The sequence below is a fragment of the Monodelphis domestica genome, chromosome 4, assembly GCF_027887165.1.
Source record: "Monodelphis domestica isolate mMonDom1 chromosome 4, mMonDom1.pri, whole genome shotgun sequence".
Classification (NCBI taxonomy): Eukaryota; Metazoa; Chordata; class Mammalia; order Didelphimorphia; family Didelphidae; genus Monodelphis; species Monodelphis domestica.
Window position 1 is genome coordinate 203,314,871 of NC_077230.1, and position 17,063 is coordinate 203,331,933.

The 17,063-nt window shown below is 33.5% G+C and overlaps 1 protein-coding gene across 1 annotated transcript in view; it reads left to right on the top strand.

The window, feature by feature from the left end:
• Positions 1-17,063, top strand: part of FAM171B (family with sequence similarity 171 member B) — an 89,174-nt gene that overhangs the window by 59,673 nt on the left and 12,438 nt on the right. Inside the window, exons 2-4 of the mRNA XM_001369296.4 lie at positions 6,198-6,431; positions 9,453-9,545; positions 11,691-11,849. Coding sequence (XP_001369333.1) covers positions 6,198-6,431; positions 9,453-9,545; positions 11,691-11,849 — 486 coding nt within the window. The remainder of the gene's footprint in view (positions 1-6,197; positions 6,432-9,452; positions 9,546-11,690; positions 11,850-17,063) is intronic.

The following is a 17,063-nucleotide window of genomic DNA, read 5'->3' on the forward strand; positions in this document are numbered from 1 at the left end:
AGTTACTTTAATTTTATTTCTCTAGTTTTTAGTACTTTGGAACTTTTATCATATCACCACAGGCAGTTTACATTTCTTCCTTTGATGAATCTTGTTCATGTGCTTTTCACCATTTTTTGATTGGGGAATGATTCATACTTATATATTTGAATCTCTTCCTCTTTTGGAAAAGGTATCTCTCTCTACAAGAGGAAATTGTTGCCAAAATATTTCCCCCCATTAACTGTTTCTCTTCTCATTTTAGATCCATTGACTGTCTAAAAACTTAATTTTATGTCATCAAAATTGTCCGTGTTACTTTCTTTGATCCTTTCTATAACTTGTTTAGTCATGAATTCTTCCATTTTTCATAGATCTAGAAAAATTTATTCCTTCCTCTCCTAATTTGTTTATGCATTGACTTTTTATGTCTAGATCATGCATCTATTTGGAGCTTACTGTGTGGTATTCTTTCTGCCAGAATACTGTCAGGCAATTTTGATCTAATAGTGAGTCCTTAACACAGTAGCTTTGGTCTTGGGGTTATCAATCACTAATTTATTGGAGTGGATTATGTCTGTATGTTTTACATCCTACTCTCATTTTTTATCCAGTACCAAATCATTCTGATACTGCTTTGTAATATATTTGTAATTTTTCTGGAATTTTCAAGCCCTCTTCTTTCCAATTTTCCCCATTATTTTCCTTAATATTCTTGATTTTTTACTCTTCCAGCTGAATTTTATTATTTTTTCTGGTTATATAAAGTAATTCTTTGGTAGTTTGAGTGATATTGCACTGAATATATCAATGACTTTGGGTAGGAGTATCACATGTATTCATTTCACCTGCCCCAAACAATATTTCTCCAATTATTTAGGTTTATTTTTATCATAAACCTTCTTTTGTATAATTCCTAAATGATCTTGCTCTCCTAAAATACTCTCTCAAGAATTTTATATAACCAACAGTTATTTTTAATGCAATTTTGCTTTGTCTCTTCCTGATGGATTTTGTTGATGTTTTATAGGCATGTTGATGATTTATGTAAAATCATTCTACATCTTTACAACTTTGCCAAAATTGTTTCATTTTTAGTTGGCCTTCTAGAGTTCTCTAAGTAAATTCATATCATCTCCAAAAAGCAAAGTTTTGTTTCATCTTTACTTATGTTTACTCCTTTTTTTGGTCTCTAACTACTATAGCTAACAGTTTTAGTATTTTACCAAATTGTGTTGGAAAAATATGTCCTTACATTTCCACTGTTATATTTTTATATATGCTACTTATCAGGTTAAAGTAAAAATACATTTTTGCATTGTTTTCTAGTATTTAAAAAAGAAAAATGTTTTATTTTATACAAAGTATTTTTTACATTTGTTGACATATCTTGATTGTGGTTATTATTAATATGGTCAATTATATAGATAATTTTTCTAATATTGAACCAGGTAGAGATGGAGTTGAGAGCTTGTAAGCCTTTGTGGATATACCATTTCCAAATTCTGCATTGACATCTTTTCTCATCATTGAAGAGTTAAACAGTAATGATATCTCATAAACAGGAATCATTATTTTTTTTTATTTTCTGTATTGCTCTGCAAATCAGCATTTTAATTCAGATGCACAGGTTGGGAATTTTTGCTTCTTTTCTCCACTGCCTTTTAAAACTTCCAACTATCTCCAAACATATCATTCACTCTATTTCTTAAGTCAGTTGAAGATTATCTCTGTTAACAATTCCTTCACATGCTTGCTCTTCCCCACCCCACACTTCCTCTCTGTTATTCTCAAATACTCCGTCATCTCATATCATAAAAATATTTACCAAATTCTATCTTAAAAATACTTTAATTGATTTCTTTCTCTACTTTTTCAAGTTTCTTTGCATATATTATTCCAATTTGCCCTCAAAAACTACCAAGGTGGCAGAGTTGGATGGAGTACTCGCCTGGATTCAGAAAGATCTGAGATCTCACCTAGATATGTACCAGCTCTGTGTCTGTGGGCAAGTCTCTTAACCTTGATTTGCCTCAGTTTCCACATCTATAAAGATGAGGATAATACTCATACCTACTTCTCAGAGTTGCTGTGAAGACAAAATGTGATAAGGAACTTTGCAAAGTTTATAGAGTTATATAAATGTAAGCTATTATTGCTGTTACTGTGAGATCTGAGGGAGTAAGAATATGTAGGAATAGAGAGATAAGAGCCCTTCTGATCTTCCAAAACTTCCTACCAGCTCCTTCTTCTTTTTTTTTCCCTTTTTAAAAAATATTTTATTTGATCATTTCCAAGCATTATTCATTAAAGACATAGATCATTTTCTTTTCCTCCCCCCCCCCATAGCCGACGCATAAATCCACTGGGCATTACATGATAAACAGGAATTATTAAAATTAACCAATTATTATAACTTGATTGTTGAAATAAAGAAGGTAAGCTGAGGGAAACTACTACTGATTGAAATGGAGAAGGTAAACTGAGGGGAACCTGCTGTTCTCTGGCTATGACTAGAGAGGGTGATACTGGGAACTGAAAATGCTTAATGGTAATGGAGGTAGAACAGAGAAATGCTGGGGGACAGGGATGCCACACACACAGAGATGCTGGTACACAGGGGACACTGCTCTGGGGTTTACTCTGGGATTTCTGCCTATTGATTCCTACTGATTGCTGATGGATCAATCTATTTCCTAACCTTCTTCCTCCCTCACTCCTTCCCTTGCCTCCCTCACCTCCCCAATCTTCTTTGAAGCCTTTGGCTCCTTCCCTCCCTCCTGAGTGAACTATAAAGATACTCCAGCTGCTTTCTTAGTCAGGGGGGTTTATTAGGATAATAGGATGGGAAACTGAGGTAAGAGTGATGAGGAATTTCCCTAATCTAAATGATATAAAATTGAGGGAGTCACAAGTATGACTCTTAGACAGTTAAAAAGATGGAGGACAATAGCAGTTCAAAATCTTCTTTCTTCTTCCTCACAAATCAATCTGGCTGGTCTCCCCAAAATCAAATCAGCCTCACAAAAGTCTTTCAGCCAGCTTCAAACCTCCAGGGAGCAAAAGCATGTCTCCCAGTCAGAGAAAAAATCCAAAAGCCAAGTCAGCCTCACTAAGGTCTCTTAGCCAGCTTCAGACTTCCAGTGAGAGAGAGTGTGTCTCCCACTCCGAGACAGAGACCAAAAGCCACTTTTGCCCCCCCCCACCCCCCCTGCAAGGTCCTCTCAGCCAGCCTCAAATCTCCAGGGAGAGAGAGTGTCTCCCAGTCAGAAACAAAGTTCAAAAGCCCCTCCTCCCCTGTCAGCTCAAACTGCCAACAACTGGGGACATTCTGTTGGAACCCTGGCTTTTGCATTCTTGCATCTTGGTTCACAAGTCCTGCAAAAAATCTCTCTTCATGTCTCTATCACATTGTCAATGATAATACAATGGAATATAGGGATCATTTGGTTTTGCCTCTATAAGACAATATTTTTTATTTATTATATATATATATAATATATAAAATTATTTATTTTTCAGTGTATGTGTTTGATATATTCTGAATATACATACAGCCTACTGGAAGAATAATAAAACCCTATTGTAAATTATAGGTCTGACTATTCAGTTATGGATATTTTACTTAATTTTTTTATTTAATTGCAAACTCATAACAACTTTTCTTTAGTATAAAAAAGTAAGTATAGATTTTTACATATAAGATTAAATGTCCTGTACAACAAAATGTTTCTCCTTTGTGTATATAGAAAACATTGATTTGTGTAACATTTTCTCTCCTCCATGAAAAAAATCAGAGCTGGGCTCTTTATTCGAACTTGCCGTAATTTATATATTCTCCATAGCAAAAAGATAGCTTTTTTTGCATTTAAAAAATAACTCTCATACAATGTGCAAAAACAAAAACATTATCTATCTTGGGGCAATAAAATATTTAGAATAGGTAGGATTAATAAAAAATTTACCAGTATTTTCCTTGGTAAAGATTGTATGTAATTTTTTAATCTTCTTTTTAAAAACCTTATGGTTTTAAAGAAAAAAAGATAATTTCACTCTTATACATTAGGATATAAGAGCATAGCAAAAGAGAAAGAATAATGAATTGTAGTAGAAACTCTAAGCTTAAGTCTTGGTTTGCCATTTATAAGATATATAATCAATTAATCAATAAGTATTTATTGAGCATCTACCATGTGTAGGCTACTGTGCTAGGCTAAGAATTTAAGGTTAATGAATGAAACATCTGTTCACAAGGAGCTTACATTTTAATGGAGGAAGACAACAGCTACCATGAGTAAGCCACATGACCTCTGAGACTCAATTTCATCTTCATAAATTGGAATGATCACACTTATGTCACCTATCTTAAAGAATTGTTGAATTGAAAATACTTTGTAAGGCAATATGAATGTGAGCTCTGTTAATATAAGCAGTTAGGATATGTAGTCTTGTGTCTACCGAGTCAGAGAATTTGAAAGATTGAAGATATCTCAATAGCTGGTGAATCTGTACAAGAAAGGAAACAGTACTATAGTATAGTCTGTAAGTGATCATAATCCAGCTTCTTCTTGAGAACCTCTAATGAAAGGGAATCTCCTACCATTCCATTTTTGGGTAGGTTTATTTTTCAGAACGTTGTTTTCCCCAACATCGAGCCTAAATTTGCCTCTTCACAACTTCTACTTGGTTCTTCAAAACAGAATAAGTCTAGCCTTTTCTGTTTGGCAGCTCTTCAAATACTTAAAAATATCCTAACCCCTCTGAATCTTATATTCATGTAATAATGGAATATGAAGTAATTTTTAACAATGTGAAACATATCATAATATTCCCTTAGCTATGATGCTTAGGTGCATGTTGAAAGGAATTGTTTTCTTAGAGATATTACTCTCTATTAACCAGAAAATACATTATTAATTATTGAGATTAGGTTTAGAAGTCATGAATTAAACTCTACAACTCAATAAGCTTTGATACTTTGACACAGCTTAATCTTAATAATAAAGACCAAAACTTCATTTGTACTTGAATTAATGCCAATTTTATTACTCAAATGTGGATACTTCTGTTATGGTCTTCTTACCTAATCCAGTATTCCATCTCTTATGGCAAGGGTTCTTAATCTGTGTGTGTGTGTGTTGTGGACTCCTTTGTCAGTCTAGTGATATGTATGGGTATCTTTTCAATGCATAAAGTAAAATACTTGACTTTCAAGGGAAACCAATCATATTGAAATACAATTGTAAAAGGATTTTTAAAAAGCTCCTGGATCTCAGATTAAGAACATCTATATAAAGCTGCTTCCCTATTATAGTGATATATTTATGAGTAACATAACCAAATTGCACTTGCAACACTTTTATTTTTTCAATAAGACTGTTAGCTAACCTAACAGATCATAGTCTACCCTGACCAAGTAAATCTCTGCTGGCAAATTTTTATTAAAACAGCTACACTAAACATTTTATTGACACAAATCAGATCATTATTTAATAGATTTTAAGAGGCAAAATACACTCAGCACCTCAATAATTTTCTGCTCTGCTAAAGATATAAATAAGCAAGTTTGAATGATTTTTTTCATCAATCTGAAAGTAAGAGGAAATGCTATTCAAAACATTATTGTAGACAAGAGAGGTGGTGCTGATGAAAATTCAAACAAAATTCAGGCCATAATTTTCATCTTTTCAAATATTAAAATTACTTTAGCACATTTTATTGGCATTAATCAGTGGTTACTTTTTTTGTACTTTCATCATAGGCAAACACAACCTTGCATTTCTCATGGTTGGTACTAGAAAATTCCTTTTGACTTTATAAAAAATATTATCAAATGAGACTTTTAAAGGCCACAAATATAACTGAATTTCCATGGATCTATGCCCTGTTCCTTGCTGACAAGCTTTGGAATTAACTTGTTTCTGTTTTATAAAGTTCAATAAAATGTTGTAAAAAACATGTTTTTGAAGAGAAAATATTCTCTTCATATTTTTCTTTCTTTTTTAAAATAGCATACAGTTTAGACAAATATTTTTTGTTAGGAGGTTCAAAGAAATATATATGTTATGGATAGTTGGATACATGAACAAATATTCAAAATTCTATAGATTAATCTTCTGGACTAAAGAGCACAAGAAGATTCTGAATAGTATTTTATAGCACATGCTCCAGCATAGAACATTCTTAATATTAATATCATGCTTCTTTTTTCCTTTTAGTATCTCTGTTTTTACTGAAAGTCCATGTGAATGATATCATTAGTCGTCAATACTTGCACCAAGCAGTTGTAGAAGTGTATGTGAACCACACCAAGACAAATTCTACAGTAACTGGAAGCAATGGAGCAGTGTTAATAAAAGTTCCCTATAAATTAGGCGTCAGCTTGACTATCACAGCTTACAAAGATGGCTACCTGCTAACACCATTACCTTGGAAGACCAGAAGAATGCCAAGTAAGCCCTTTAAAAATATTACCGATTGACTTTTCTCTCTTTGAAAATCCATCTTACTCTTGTCAACCAAATATAATTCCACAAAGTTAATCAAAATAAGTCAGAACTGAATATCAGTTTAAAGCAAAATGAGAGAAATTTTTACCCTGTATTATAATTTTATTCAAAGGTTATTTTAAGAACTTAAAAGTAAAACTCATATAAAAAAGCTTATTGTTATAGATAAGAAAGTGTATATTTAGGGGGCAGCTGGGTAGCTCAGTGGATTGAGAGCCAAGCCTAGAGATGGGAGGTCCTAGGTTCAAATCTGGCCTCAGCCACTTCACAGCTGTATGACCCTGGGCAAGTCACTTGACCCCCATTGCCTAGCCCTTACCACTCTTCTGCCTTGGAGCCAATACACAGTATTGACTCCAAGACGGATGGTAAGGGTTTAAAAAAAAAAAAAGAAAGTGTATATTTAAATAAATTAATCCATTTGGGGCAATAGATGGTAATTTCTACTTATTAACATGCAAGATATAAGATATATGTGTATGTATGTATGTATGTATAAAAAATTGTCCTCCTTCAAGGTCTTGTTCATGGTCCATCTGTTTCATCAATTTTTTTCTAAGTCTTCTAACCTATATTGATCTATTTCTACCTGTTCTAAATCCCTCTGGTATTTATAGCTTATGCCATATGACATAGGGAATTATCATATATTGTTTTTGATTGCTTTGAGTAATTATTATATAATTGATAATCAACCTCAAAGCTAAAAAGTCCTGGGTTCAAAACCCATCTTTGATACATATTGACTGTGAGTTGTGGATACTAGTTACTTACCTTCTCAGTGTTCCAGTCATTTTTCTAAGATTCCAAGTTACAGAGAAGGCGATGTCTTGCATTGGTTGATTTTCTTCACTGGAGAGTTCTCTATACCTGTGAAATCACAAGTATAATTAATATGCTCATTTTTGAATTGTTTAGAGATTATTTCATGAAATTTTTCTTCCTCCACCTAAATTGTAAGGTCCTTGAAGTAAAGTCAAATCAGTAAGCCTTTATTAAGCAGTTACCATATGCAAGATACTCTTCTAAGCATTGAATATACAAAGAAAGGTGAAAAACAGTACTTGCTTTCAAGGAGTTTACATTCTAATGGGAGAGACAACAGGGAAACTACATATATTCATACAGGAATACAAGGAACATGTCTTATATTCATCTTTTACACTTCATAGTTCTAGGCCCAAGGTACAAGGTAATCATATCATAAATAAATAAAATATAAATATAAAGAAGTTATGTACTTGATAGAGTTTTCCTGGCTGCTTAGATAGGCATTAACAAAATATTCTTTTTTCAGTGCTGTACTCTGGGTGGAAAGAGCCAAAAATATTGCTCTTTCTAAATAAATACTTTTGAAACAAATCATACCACCTAACTTAAATTTTTACCATATTTTCATCTTAGAATTTTTGAAATAAAAGCCAAAACACTTAGTTTAAAAAGGCTGTATTTTCATCTCAGTAGTTATCAGGGCAAGGAACAGATTTTGGGTAGGATTAGAGAGATAAATTAATTCATTAATGGGCTGCATTGAGGATCCTTCTACCATATACAGTACCAATTAAATTTTAATACTCAAGAACTATGTAAGAGTTTGCATTGACCATAAATACCTTATAGAATGACTTAGAAAATGAAATTCAAAGAATTAGAAAACATTAGTATATAATTAACTGATAAACTTGTATGTTACAGTCTAAAAATCACTTATCTGATCCCTAAAGAGCAAATGTCACGGGATAGTAGATAAAATGCTTAACTTGGAATGAAGAATTCCTGAAGTCCCACTTAAGACACTTTCTAAATATGTGACCCTGGACAAGTCACCTAACTTCTCCTCAGCTGTGAAATAAGGGGATTAAACTTGATGACCTCTAAGGTCCCTTCCAGTTCTTAATCTATGCTCTAAATCTATAATCACGAATAGATCAGTCATGACTAATCTCATTTCCACTTTTGAAAAGAATATTAGACTTAGTGAAATGCCAGAAACACAATATATCTTGGTTTTAATGCTACACAAAATTTCCTGAGCTCTTCTTGTGGATTAACCAGATAGGTGGGTAAATTATAATATAGTTAAAAGGATTCAGATCTGGTTGAATGACTGAATCTAATAAAATATTGAATTTAATTTGGAAGAAGGTCTCTAGGAATTTTGTTTGCCTCAGCATATACATGCCTTGGATAACTTGACCTACTAGACAATTTAGTGAATAGAAAAGGCTGACCTGGAGTAAAAAAGACCTTATTTAAAATCCAGCCTCAAATATATATTAGCTGTATGATCCAGGGAAAGTAGTTTAACCTCTGCCTCAGTTTCCTCAACTATAAAATGGTTATCTATAATAATAGCACTTACATAAAAGAGATTAATTGATAGAATCTTAGAATCCAGAGAGATGTGATACTGCTAATGTAGCGTTTGTGAGGTAGGAAAAATAAAATTTTGTTTCCTGTTCTGAGTACTTCATTTTGGGAAGAACAATTACAATCTGAACATTATCTAAAGGAGGACTTTCAGAATGGTTAATGCAGGAAGGAAGTGATAGTCACAAGACCCAACTGCCACTCCCAGTTGGGCCCTTCCCCCACAAACTGTCAGTCTAGTTTCCTTTCCACACTAATATGTAGAGTTTGAAACACATCATATTTATCTACTACACACAAGAAAGGCGTATTTCAAATTACATGGCATAAGTATATTTGAATAAATTTATTTATTATAGATAATATATGATTAAGCTTTATTAGATAGCATTATAATATCTATTCTAATTTTTTGTTTATTTATTTTCATCTTCTTTTTTTCTCCATCCATCATATTTCACATTCTGCTTTTTCCTGGCTTTCTTATCATACAGTTGGGCTGTTCAACACTTTTCAGAGCTGTTGTAACAGAACTATATTTGTTGCAGCTTTCTCACACTTAATAAAATATTCTAAATGTGTTACATTTCACAGTATATTCATCAGTGACACTTTCACTGTTCCCTCAAAGTCAAGCTAATATATGGCTATTTGAAGATACTGTTTTAGTTACTGGAAAATCATCTGGTAAGTACAACACTCTCAATCCATTATATAAAGATTAATATATAATTTAAAATTTTCATTAATAAACCAGATTAATTAGATATAGGAAATCATTTAATAGTATAGATAGAGCCAGTGCTAAATATATTCACTGATATTTGCTCATTTGAAAAAAAATCTATATTCTCATGATAGTCTACATTTTATTGTTGAAATTGGTCTCAATTCCCATGGTGGCTCAGGATTACGGCATCAAGAGAAATGACTTCTGTATGCAAGACAGCCACACATCAAAGTCTAATGGGAAAGTAAGAAGCTTTCCAAAATTATTTTCATAATTCATTTGTATGGCAAATACTATTTTTTGTCAAATGGTTATTTTCCCTAAATTGTCTCCATCTAGCTTTGAATAGAGGCAGTTCCTGACTTTAAAACTACGTCACTTAACTGTTGACTTAGTATTGAACTAGCTGGAAGTTCCCTCTCTACGTTTTCTAGAAGTATTGGAGACCCTCATTATTGATGACAGTGATGTATATGACTTTATTTTCCTCTTCCTTCACTCTCTCTTGATAAGATCATCAGGATTCCATGCCCATGTTGTATCTTATGCAGGAGAAGCAGCCTTTTCTTCCACTGCTGAAGCTTAGTTCGAAAAAGATAGGGCTACACTAGTAAAATATCTGTTCCTAAAGTCTCACAGTATATTCTGAATGGGTTTATATGTATAAACAATATGGTAAATGGTACTTATGTCCTATAGCAAAATTAAATAGTGCTATATCTACTTATGGCTTTTGTAAAGTTTCTTAAAAACCCCTAAACTTGATATGAAACACTATTTCCAAGGCAGACTTTGTTCTGAGTTCCAAACAACTGATTACTTCTAAATAGAATTTTGAAATTTATAACCTATCATTGGTAACCTAGGCATTATTAAGAAATGCATCAATATCTAATTTCTAAAAATTCATGTATATTACTGCTATTCATTTAGCTTTCTATCCAGAATCCTTAAAGGTCTGTGTTTTAACTTTATAAGATAAACCAAGAAAGTTACATATCCATGCTTTCTTAGACTGGTTATTTGGGTATGGAAATTATTGTTGTTTTTTAATCAATAGAGAGAAATATACATGATAAATATACAGTTCTTCAATACAAATGAAAATCTATCTATTTAGATTAGCCAAACTGCTAGGTCTAAAACTTTTTTAGTTGGGTAAGGAATTGGAATTTCATCAGTGTTGAAAACTCACAGTCACAAACTTCCATATTGGCTTTTGTAGTTATAGCTTCTTTGAGTCTCAGGCCACTTTATTATAGAAGCTTTATTCTTTTTTGGAAGCTGTATAATATAATGAAGAGAGGGCTAGTCTAGGAGTTTGTCACACTAGCTGTATAGCCATGACCAAGTAATTTAATTTCTCTGTGTCCTAGGCAACTAGGTAAACTTATAAGTAACAGAGAAGTCATTTGTTTTCCTTGGTGAAGGGAGATCCTTCTAGATCTCTCTCTCTCTCTCTCTCTCTCTCTCTCTCTCTCTCTCTCTCTCTCTCTCTCTCTCTCTCTCTCTCATTTATCTGCTTGCAGATAGCTAGTTGATAGGTAATAATTTGAAGGATGTGATAAGTCAGAGAGGCAGTGTACAATAGTGGAGAGAGAGAATGAATCTTGGAATCAAAAGACCTGGGTTCAAGTCTTTCCTTTAACACATACTAGCTCTGGGACCACGGATAAGCTACTTTATCTCCTCAGTGCTGCTGGACAATTCTCTGAGGTTATATATAAGCTATAGACAAATTGACAACATGCATGGGGAAGGGTTTGTTTCCATTCTGTGAATTCTTAACACTGATGAAATTCCAATTTCTAGCCCAAACAATCTCAAACTTTGTTACCTTCATTTATTCTAGAAAGCACTATTATGTGCAGTTAGATTGACTTGAGAATTTGGAAAGAATATTAAATTATTTCTTTATATTCCCTTTTAGAAGGCATTTGTTACTGCCTTCCTAACTTTACAAGTAAAAAGTGATATTTTGGGAAGTAAAAGTTGATTTACAATATAAACCCTAATCCATTTCATTGTTTTACATTTATTCCTAACTCTATAATTTATTTCCTTAATTTTACTCTTTGCTAAATAAAAACATTATTTTTCAGATGCCAAATCTCAACCAAGCATACAATTTCCAAAGGCTTTAATTAAACTTCCAAGCAGCCATCATATTAGTAATGTCACTGGCTATCTTACAGTGCTACAACAGTTTCTGAAAGTAGACAACTTACTTTACACAACAGGAATTCTTCTAAATAAATCAGGTATTTTATATTCTTTTAGTCTTGTAATTGGATTTAAATGTCTTACTAAGAACTTGACTAGATCACATAAAACTGTTAATAAATTTAAATATGGAGGGTTTAGGTAAGCATGTCAGTTGTCCTCCACTTCAGGTACTGAAGTTCCTCCAGATTTGAGGGCTGTAGAGCTGTGGATAGAATGGGACAAGTTAAATGAGAACTGGCAGCATTCCAGAAGGCAAAGTATCTACAGTATAACCTATCTAGCAAAACATAGTATGATCCTTCAAAGGAAAAAAATACAGATATATTTATTGAAATAGAAAACTTTTGGACATTCCTGTTGAAAAGACCGAAGTGGAATAGAAAATTTGACATTAAAAAACAAGACTTAAGAGAAACATAGCAAGGTAAATAGTAAAAATAAATCATGGAAGGACTAAATATATTTAAATTGTTTACATCCTAATATGGGCAGATGATGCTTGTAATTCTGAAGAACTTTATCACCTAATTAGTTAGCTATTAGTAATAATAGCTAATTAGAAGTCTACCTAGATAGAGGGAATGAGTGTCTGTCAATTATGTTGGCTTGAATTCCCATCCCCCATAAAAAAAATTAAAAAGTGAGAAAGAGGGATATATTGGGAGAAGGAAAGGGAGAGGTAGAATAGGGAAATTTTTGTCACTTAAAAGAGGCATGCAAGAAAGAGCTTTTATAGTGGAGGTGGAAATTGGAGGGCAATGCTTGAACCTTACTCTCACTGGAATTAGTTCAAAGAGAAAATTATCTATATACATACTCATTGTATAGAAATCTTTCTGACTTGAGGGAAATAGGAAAGAGACAAGGAGAAGAGATTTAGGGGTGATAAAAAAGAGGGCAGGTTCAGGAGATAATGTCAAAAGCAAAAAAAAAACTGTTGAGGGACAGGATAAAAGAGAGAGAGAGAAGGATAAACATAAGAAAGCAAAATGGTGAGAAATATACTGTAATCATAATTGAAAGTGAATAGGAGGAGCTCACCCATAAAATGGAAGCAAATAGCTGAATGGAAGACATACCTGAAATAGAAAGATACACACATATTTAAAATAAAGAACTGGAACAGAACCTATTATGCTTTAGCTGAAGTAAAAAAAACCAGGGGTGATAATCATGATCTCAGACAAAACAAAAGCAAAAACAGGCCTAATTTAAAAAAGATAATCAGGAAAACTACAATTTGCTAAAAGATACCATAGACACTGAAGTAATATTAAAAAATTATAGAAATTTTCTCTGATAGCCTCATTTCTCAAACATGTAGGGAAATGTCAAATTTATAAAAATAGTAGCGGATCTCATGGTTAAAGGATATGAACAGACAATTTTTAGAAGAAATCATTTATAGTCATATGAAAATGCTCTAAATTATGATTTATTGGAGAAATGCAAATTAAAATGACTTTTGGGGGTACCACACACCACCTATCAGAAATGACAAATGTTGGAAGGGTTGAGAGAAAATAGGTACACCAGTAAACTATTGATGGAAGTTATGAATTAGTTCAGTCATTCCTGGAGAACATTTTAGAACAATGCCCAAAGAGCTATAAAACTGTGCCTCCCCTGTGACCAAGCAATACCACTTCTAAGGCTGTATACCAAAGAGATAAAAGGAAAATGACAAAATTTTTATAATGGCTCTTTTTGCAGTGGCCAAGAATTGGAAATTAAGGGAATGTTCATCAGTTGGAGAAAAGCTGAAAAAGTTGTTACATATGATTATAATGGAGTACTAATACGCTATAAGAGATGACTAGTGTAATAATTTCAGGAAAAAAAAACATGGGAAGGGAACACTCATGAACTAATGCAAAGTGAAGTATGAAGCACTGAGAGATCATTCAGTACACAGTAACAGCAATGTGGTAATAATGATCAACTGTGAAATATTTGGCTATTCTGCTCTAAGTGATCTAAGTGATCTAAGACAATTGCAAAGTGTAGTAGATACTGCTATTAGGGGAATTATGGTAATAGGAAATGCTAGAACTGTAACACCAGGAAGCCAACTAGGAGAAAGACTGGATCTTGTGCTCCTCCCTCTACCCTACTTCCTGTTCCCCTTCAACTGTCTTGATGTTCTCAGAAATGGTAAGTTTGAAGGTTTCCTCTCACAATTAAATCTTTCAACTAAGAGATCTTTTATTCTTTTAAATAGAGGAGGTAAGGTGAGGGGAAGGGGTGAGAGGAAAATAGGTCTCCTTAATTTTACAAGTTATCCCCTTTGATTGATGATTCTAAGATGAACTCAAATTCAGGAAATAATATTCTTTCCCTAAGGGGAGATGTTGACAGCAAAAGCTGACAGGTTTCTTCTGAGCTAAACCCAAAAGTCTTCTCAGCACTCAGTCATATAGATAATGACTAAAGAGAGAGTTTGTCTTTCACCTTCTCTTCCAACAGCCAGAGAAGGAAGTCAAGATCAAGCAGCTGGGCTTCCTAACTGCTCCCTCCAAGATTCCATTGGAACTCTGTCTCCATTTCATTTGATTGGCGTTTTACCAAGTTCTAAGCTTCTTGCTTTTTTTGCAGATTCATTTTGTCACTTCTCACAATCTTCTTTTACAAAAGGACTCATGATTTTTAAAAATTGCTATCTACCTCCAGGAATAGATAACTGATGAACTCTGAGTACAAAATAAAGTATAACTATAAATTTCTTTATTTGTGCTGCTTTTTTTTGGACTATGACTAATGTAGAATTTTTTTTTTATGATTTCACATATATAATTGATCTATTGCTTACCATCTCAATGGGTGTGAGAGGGATATATCAGCAGGAGGGAGAGAGTTTGGAATTTAAATATTTCAAAAAGCATGTTAAGAATAAATTTATTAAAAAATACTTTCAGGAAGCCAACTTTTCAGTTAAATCCTCAATGAAGTTCTTGTGGAAAAGTACTTGGTCAGTCATAACATAGGATGGAAAGGCACAAATAGGTTGCAGCCTATATTGATGAGGGTAGCATTTTTGAGACCACGGATATAGAAGTAATTCCATACTTTCAATTACTGTAATAACAGTTAAATTTCAAAAGGCAGTAAAATGTTTTTTTTTATTTGTAATTGAGATTATTGATAGACAATTAGAATTCTCCCCTGGAAACCATATTATGGAAAGGTAGTGAGGAAGACCTGTAATACGTGGAACTCCTCTGACAAACTTATGGGAGTAAATGAATGTGTCTCAGACGATTGGCATATTTGGATGGCTTACCATCTGTATCACTGGAGAGAACAAGAATTTCAGTGAGACCACAGATTGATTTGATTTTTTTTCAATTCAACAATCCTTTATTTTTCTTAAAGAATTTAAGTTAATTAAATTAATTAATTAAGAATATTTTTCCATGGTTACATGAATCATGTTCTTTCTCTCCCCTCCTCTCACCTCCCTCCCATAACCAACAAGCAATTCCACTGGGTTTTACATGTGTCATTGATCAAGACCTATTTCCATATTATTAATATTTGCACTAGGGTGATCATTTAGAGTCTGTATCCCCAATCATATCTCTATTGAACCATATGATCAAGTAGTCATTTTTCTTTTGTGTTTCTGCTCCCACAGTTCTTTCTCTGGATGTGTATAGCATTCTTTCTCCTGAGTCCCTCAGAATTGTCTTGGATCATTGCATTGCTGCTCGTAGAGAAGTTCATTACATTTGATTGTGCCATAGTGTGTCCATCACTGAGTATAAGGTTCTCCTGATTCTGCTCCTTTCACTCTGCATCAATTCCTGAAAGTAGTTGCAGTTCACATAGAATTCCTCCAGTTCATTATTCCTTTGAGCACAATAGTATTCCATCACCAACAGATACCATAATTTGTTCAGCCATTACCCAATCGAAGGGCATCCCCTCATTTTCCAATTTTTAGCCACCACAAAGTGTGTGACTATAAATATTTTTGCACAAATCTTTTTCTTATTATCTCTTTGGAGTATAAACCCAGCAGAGGTATGGCTGAATCGAAGGATAGGCTTTTAAAGTTCTTTGGGCGTAGTTTCAAATTGCCTTCCAGAATGGTTGGATCAATTCACAACTCCACCAGCTGTTTTATAATGTCCCAATTTTGCCACATTCCCTCCAACATTTATTACTTTCCTTTGCTGTTATATTAGCCCATTTGCTAGGTGTGAGGTGGTATCTCAGATCAACAATATTTTATTAAGTACCTTCTATGTACAAGACTCCATGCCTATGTATTAGAGAAAATGAAAATAAAAGAAAAAGAAACAGTCCCTGCCATCAAAAGTTGCATTTTATCAACCACATTGTATCTATTTCTACCTTAAATCTTAGCTACTATTTTTTAGCTAATATTTTATAGGCAAAAAATGAGGGCAGCCTTATAAAGGAAGAAAAGTCACAAAGAAACAACCTGGTGCCTGGTAGGAATGGTAGAGAATGGAAGCTTTCCTTAGGGATAGTAGTGTTTGGGAAGAGGATTAGCTATGGGGTAGAATGAGCTTCAGATATGGTTTCTTTGTTTGTTTTTAGCACTATCTCCTAAAGCCTTATTCCACACCTTATTCCACACACAGGCACCCTGTGAGTCACTGTCTAGCTTCCATTACAAATAGAGTGGAGGATACAGAGGAATTGTTGGTAATAGGGAAGTAAAGGTGACGAGTGCTGAAAAGACAATTTCTATAGTCTCAAACACCAAGACATGAGTTTGGCTGCTATTTTTGTTGTTATAGCTACTTTTATCTGATATATTTTTAAACTTTATTTTATTTTTTAAGTTTTTTCCATGTTTACATGATTGATTTGATTTCTTGAGTGTAGAAATCTATAAAGCTAATGGTTAGCCAATAAATATTTCTTAAAACTTATTCTCTGTCAGGTGGGCTCCTGTGTAGTGTGGTTTGTAGAGTCCTGGGGCTCGAGTTAGAAAGACCCGTCTTCCCGAGTTCATATCTTGCCTCAAATACTGGCTTTGTAACACTGGGCAAGTCATTTACTTGTTTGCTTCAGTTCTTCATCTGTAAAATGAGCTGGGGAAGGAAATTGTCCAGGAAACTCCAAATTGGGGCATGAAGAATGAGATATAATTAAACCACAACAAATGGGACAGGTGCTATGCTGTAGATGTATCTATGAAAAAAAAAAGACAGTCCATACCTTCGAGGAGCTTGAAATTTAATGGGAGAAGACACACACTAAAGAAAGCTGAAAAA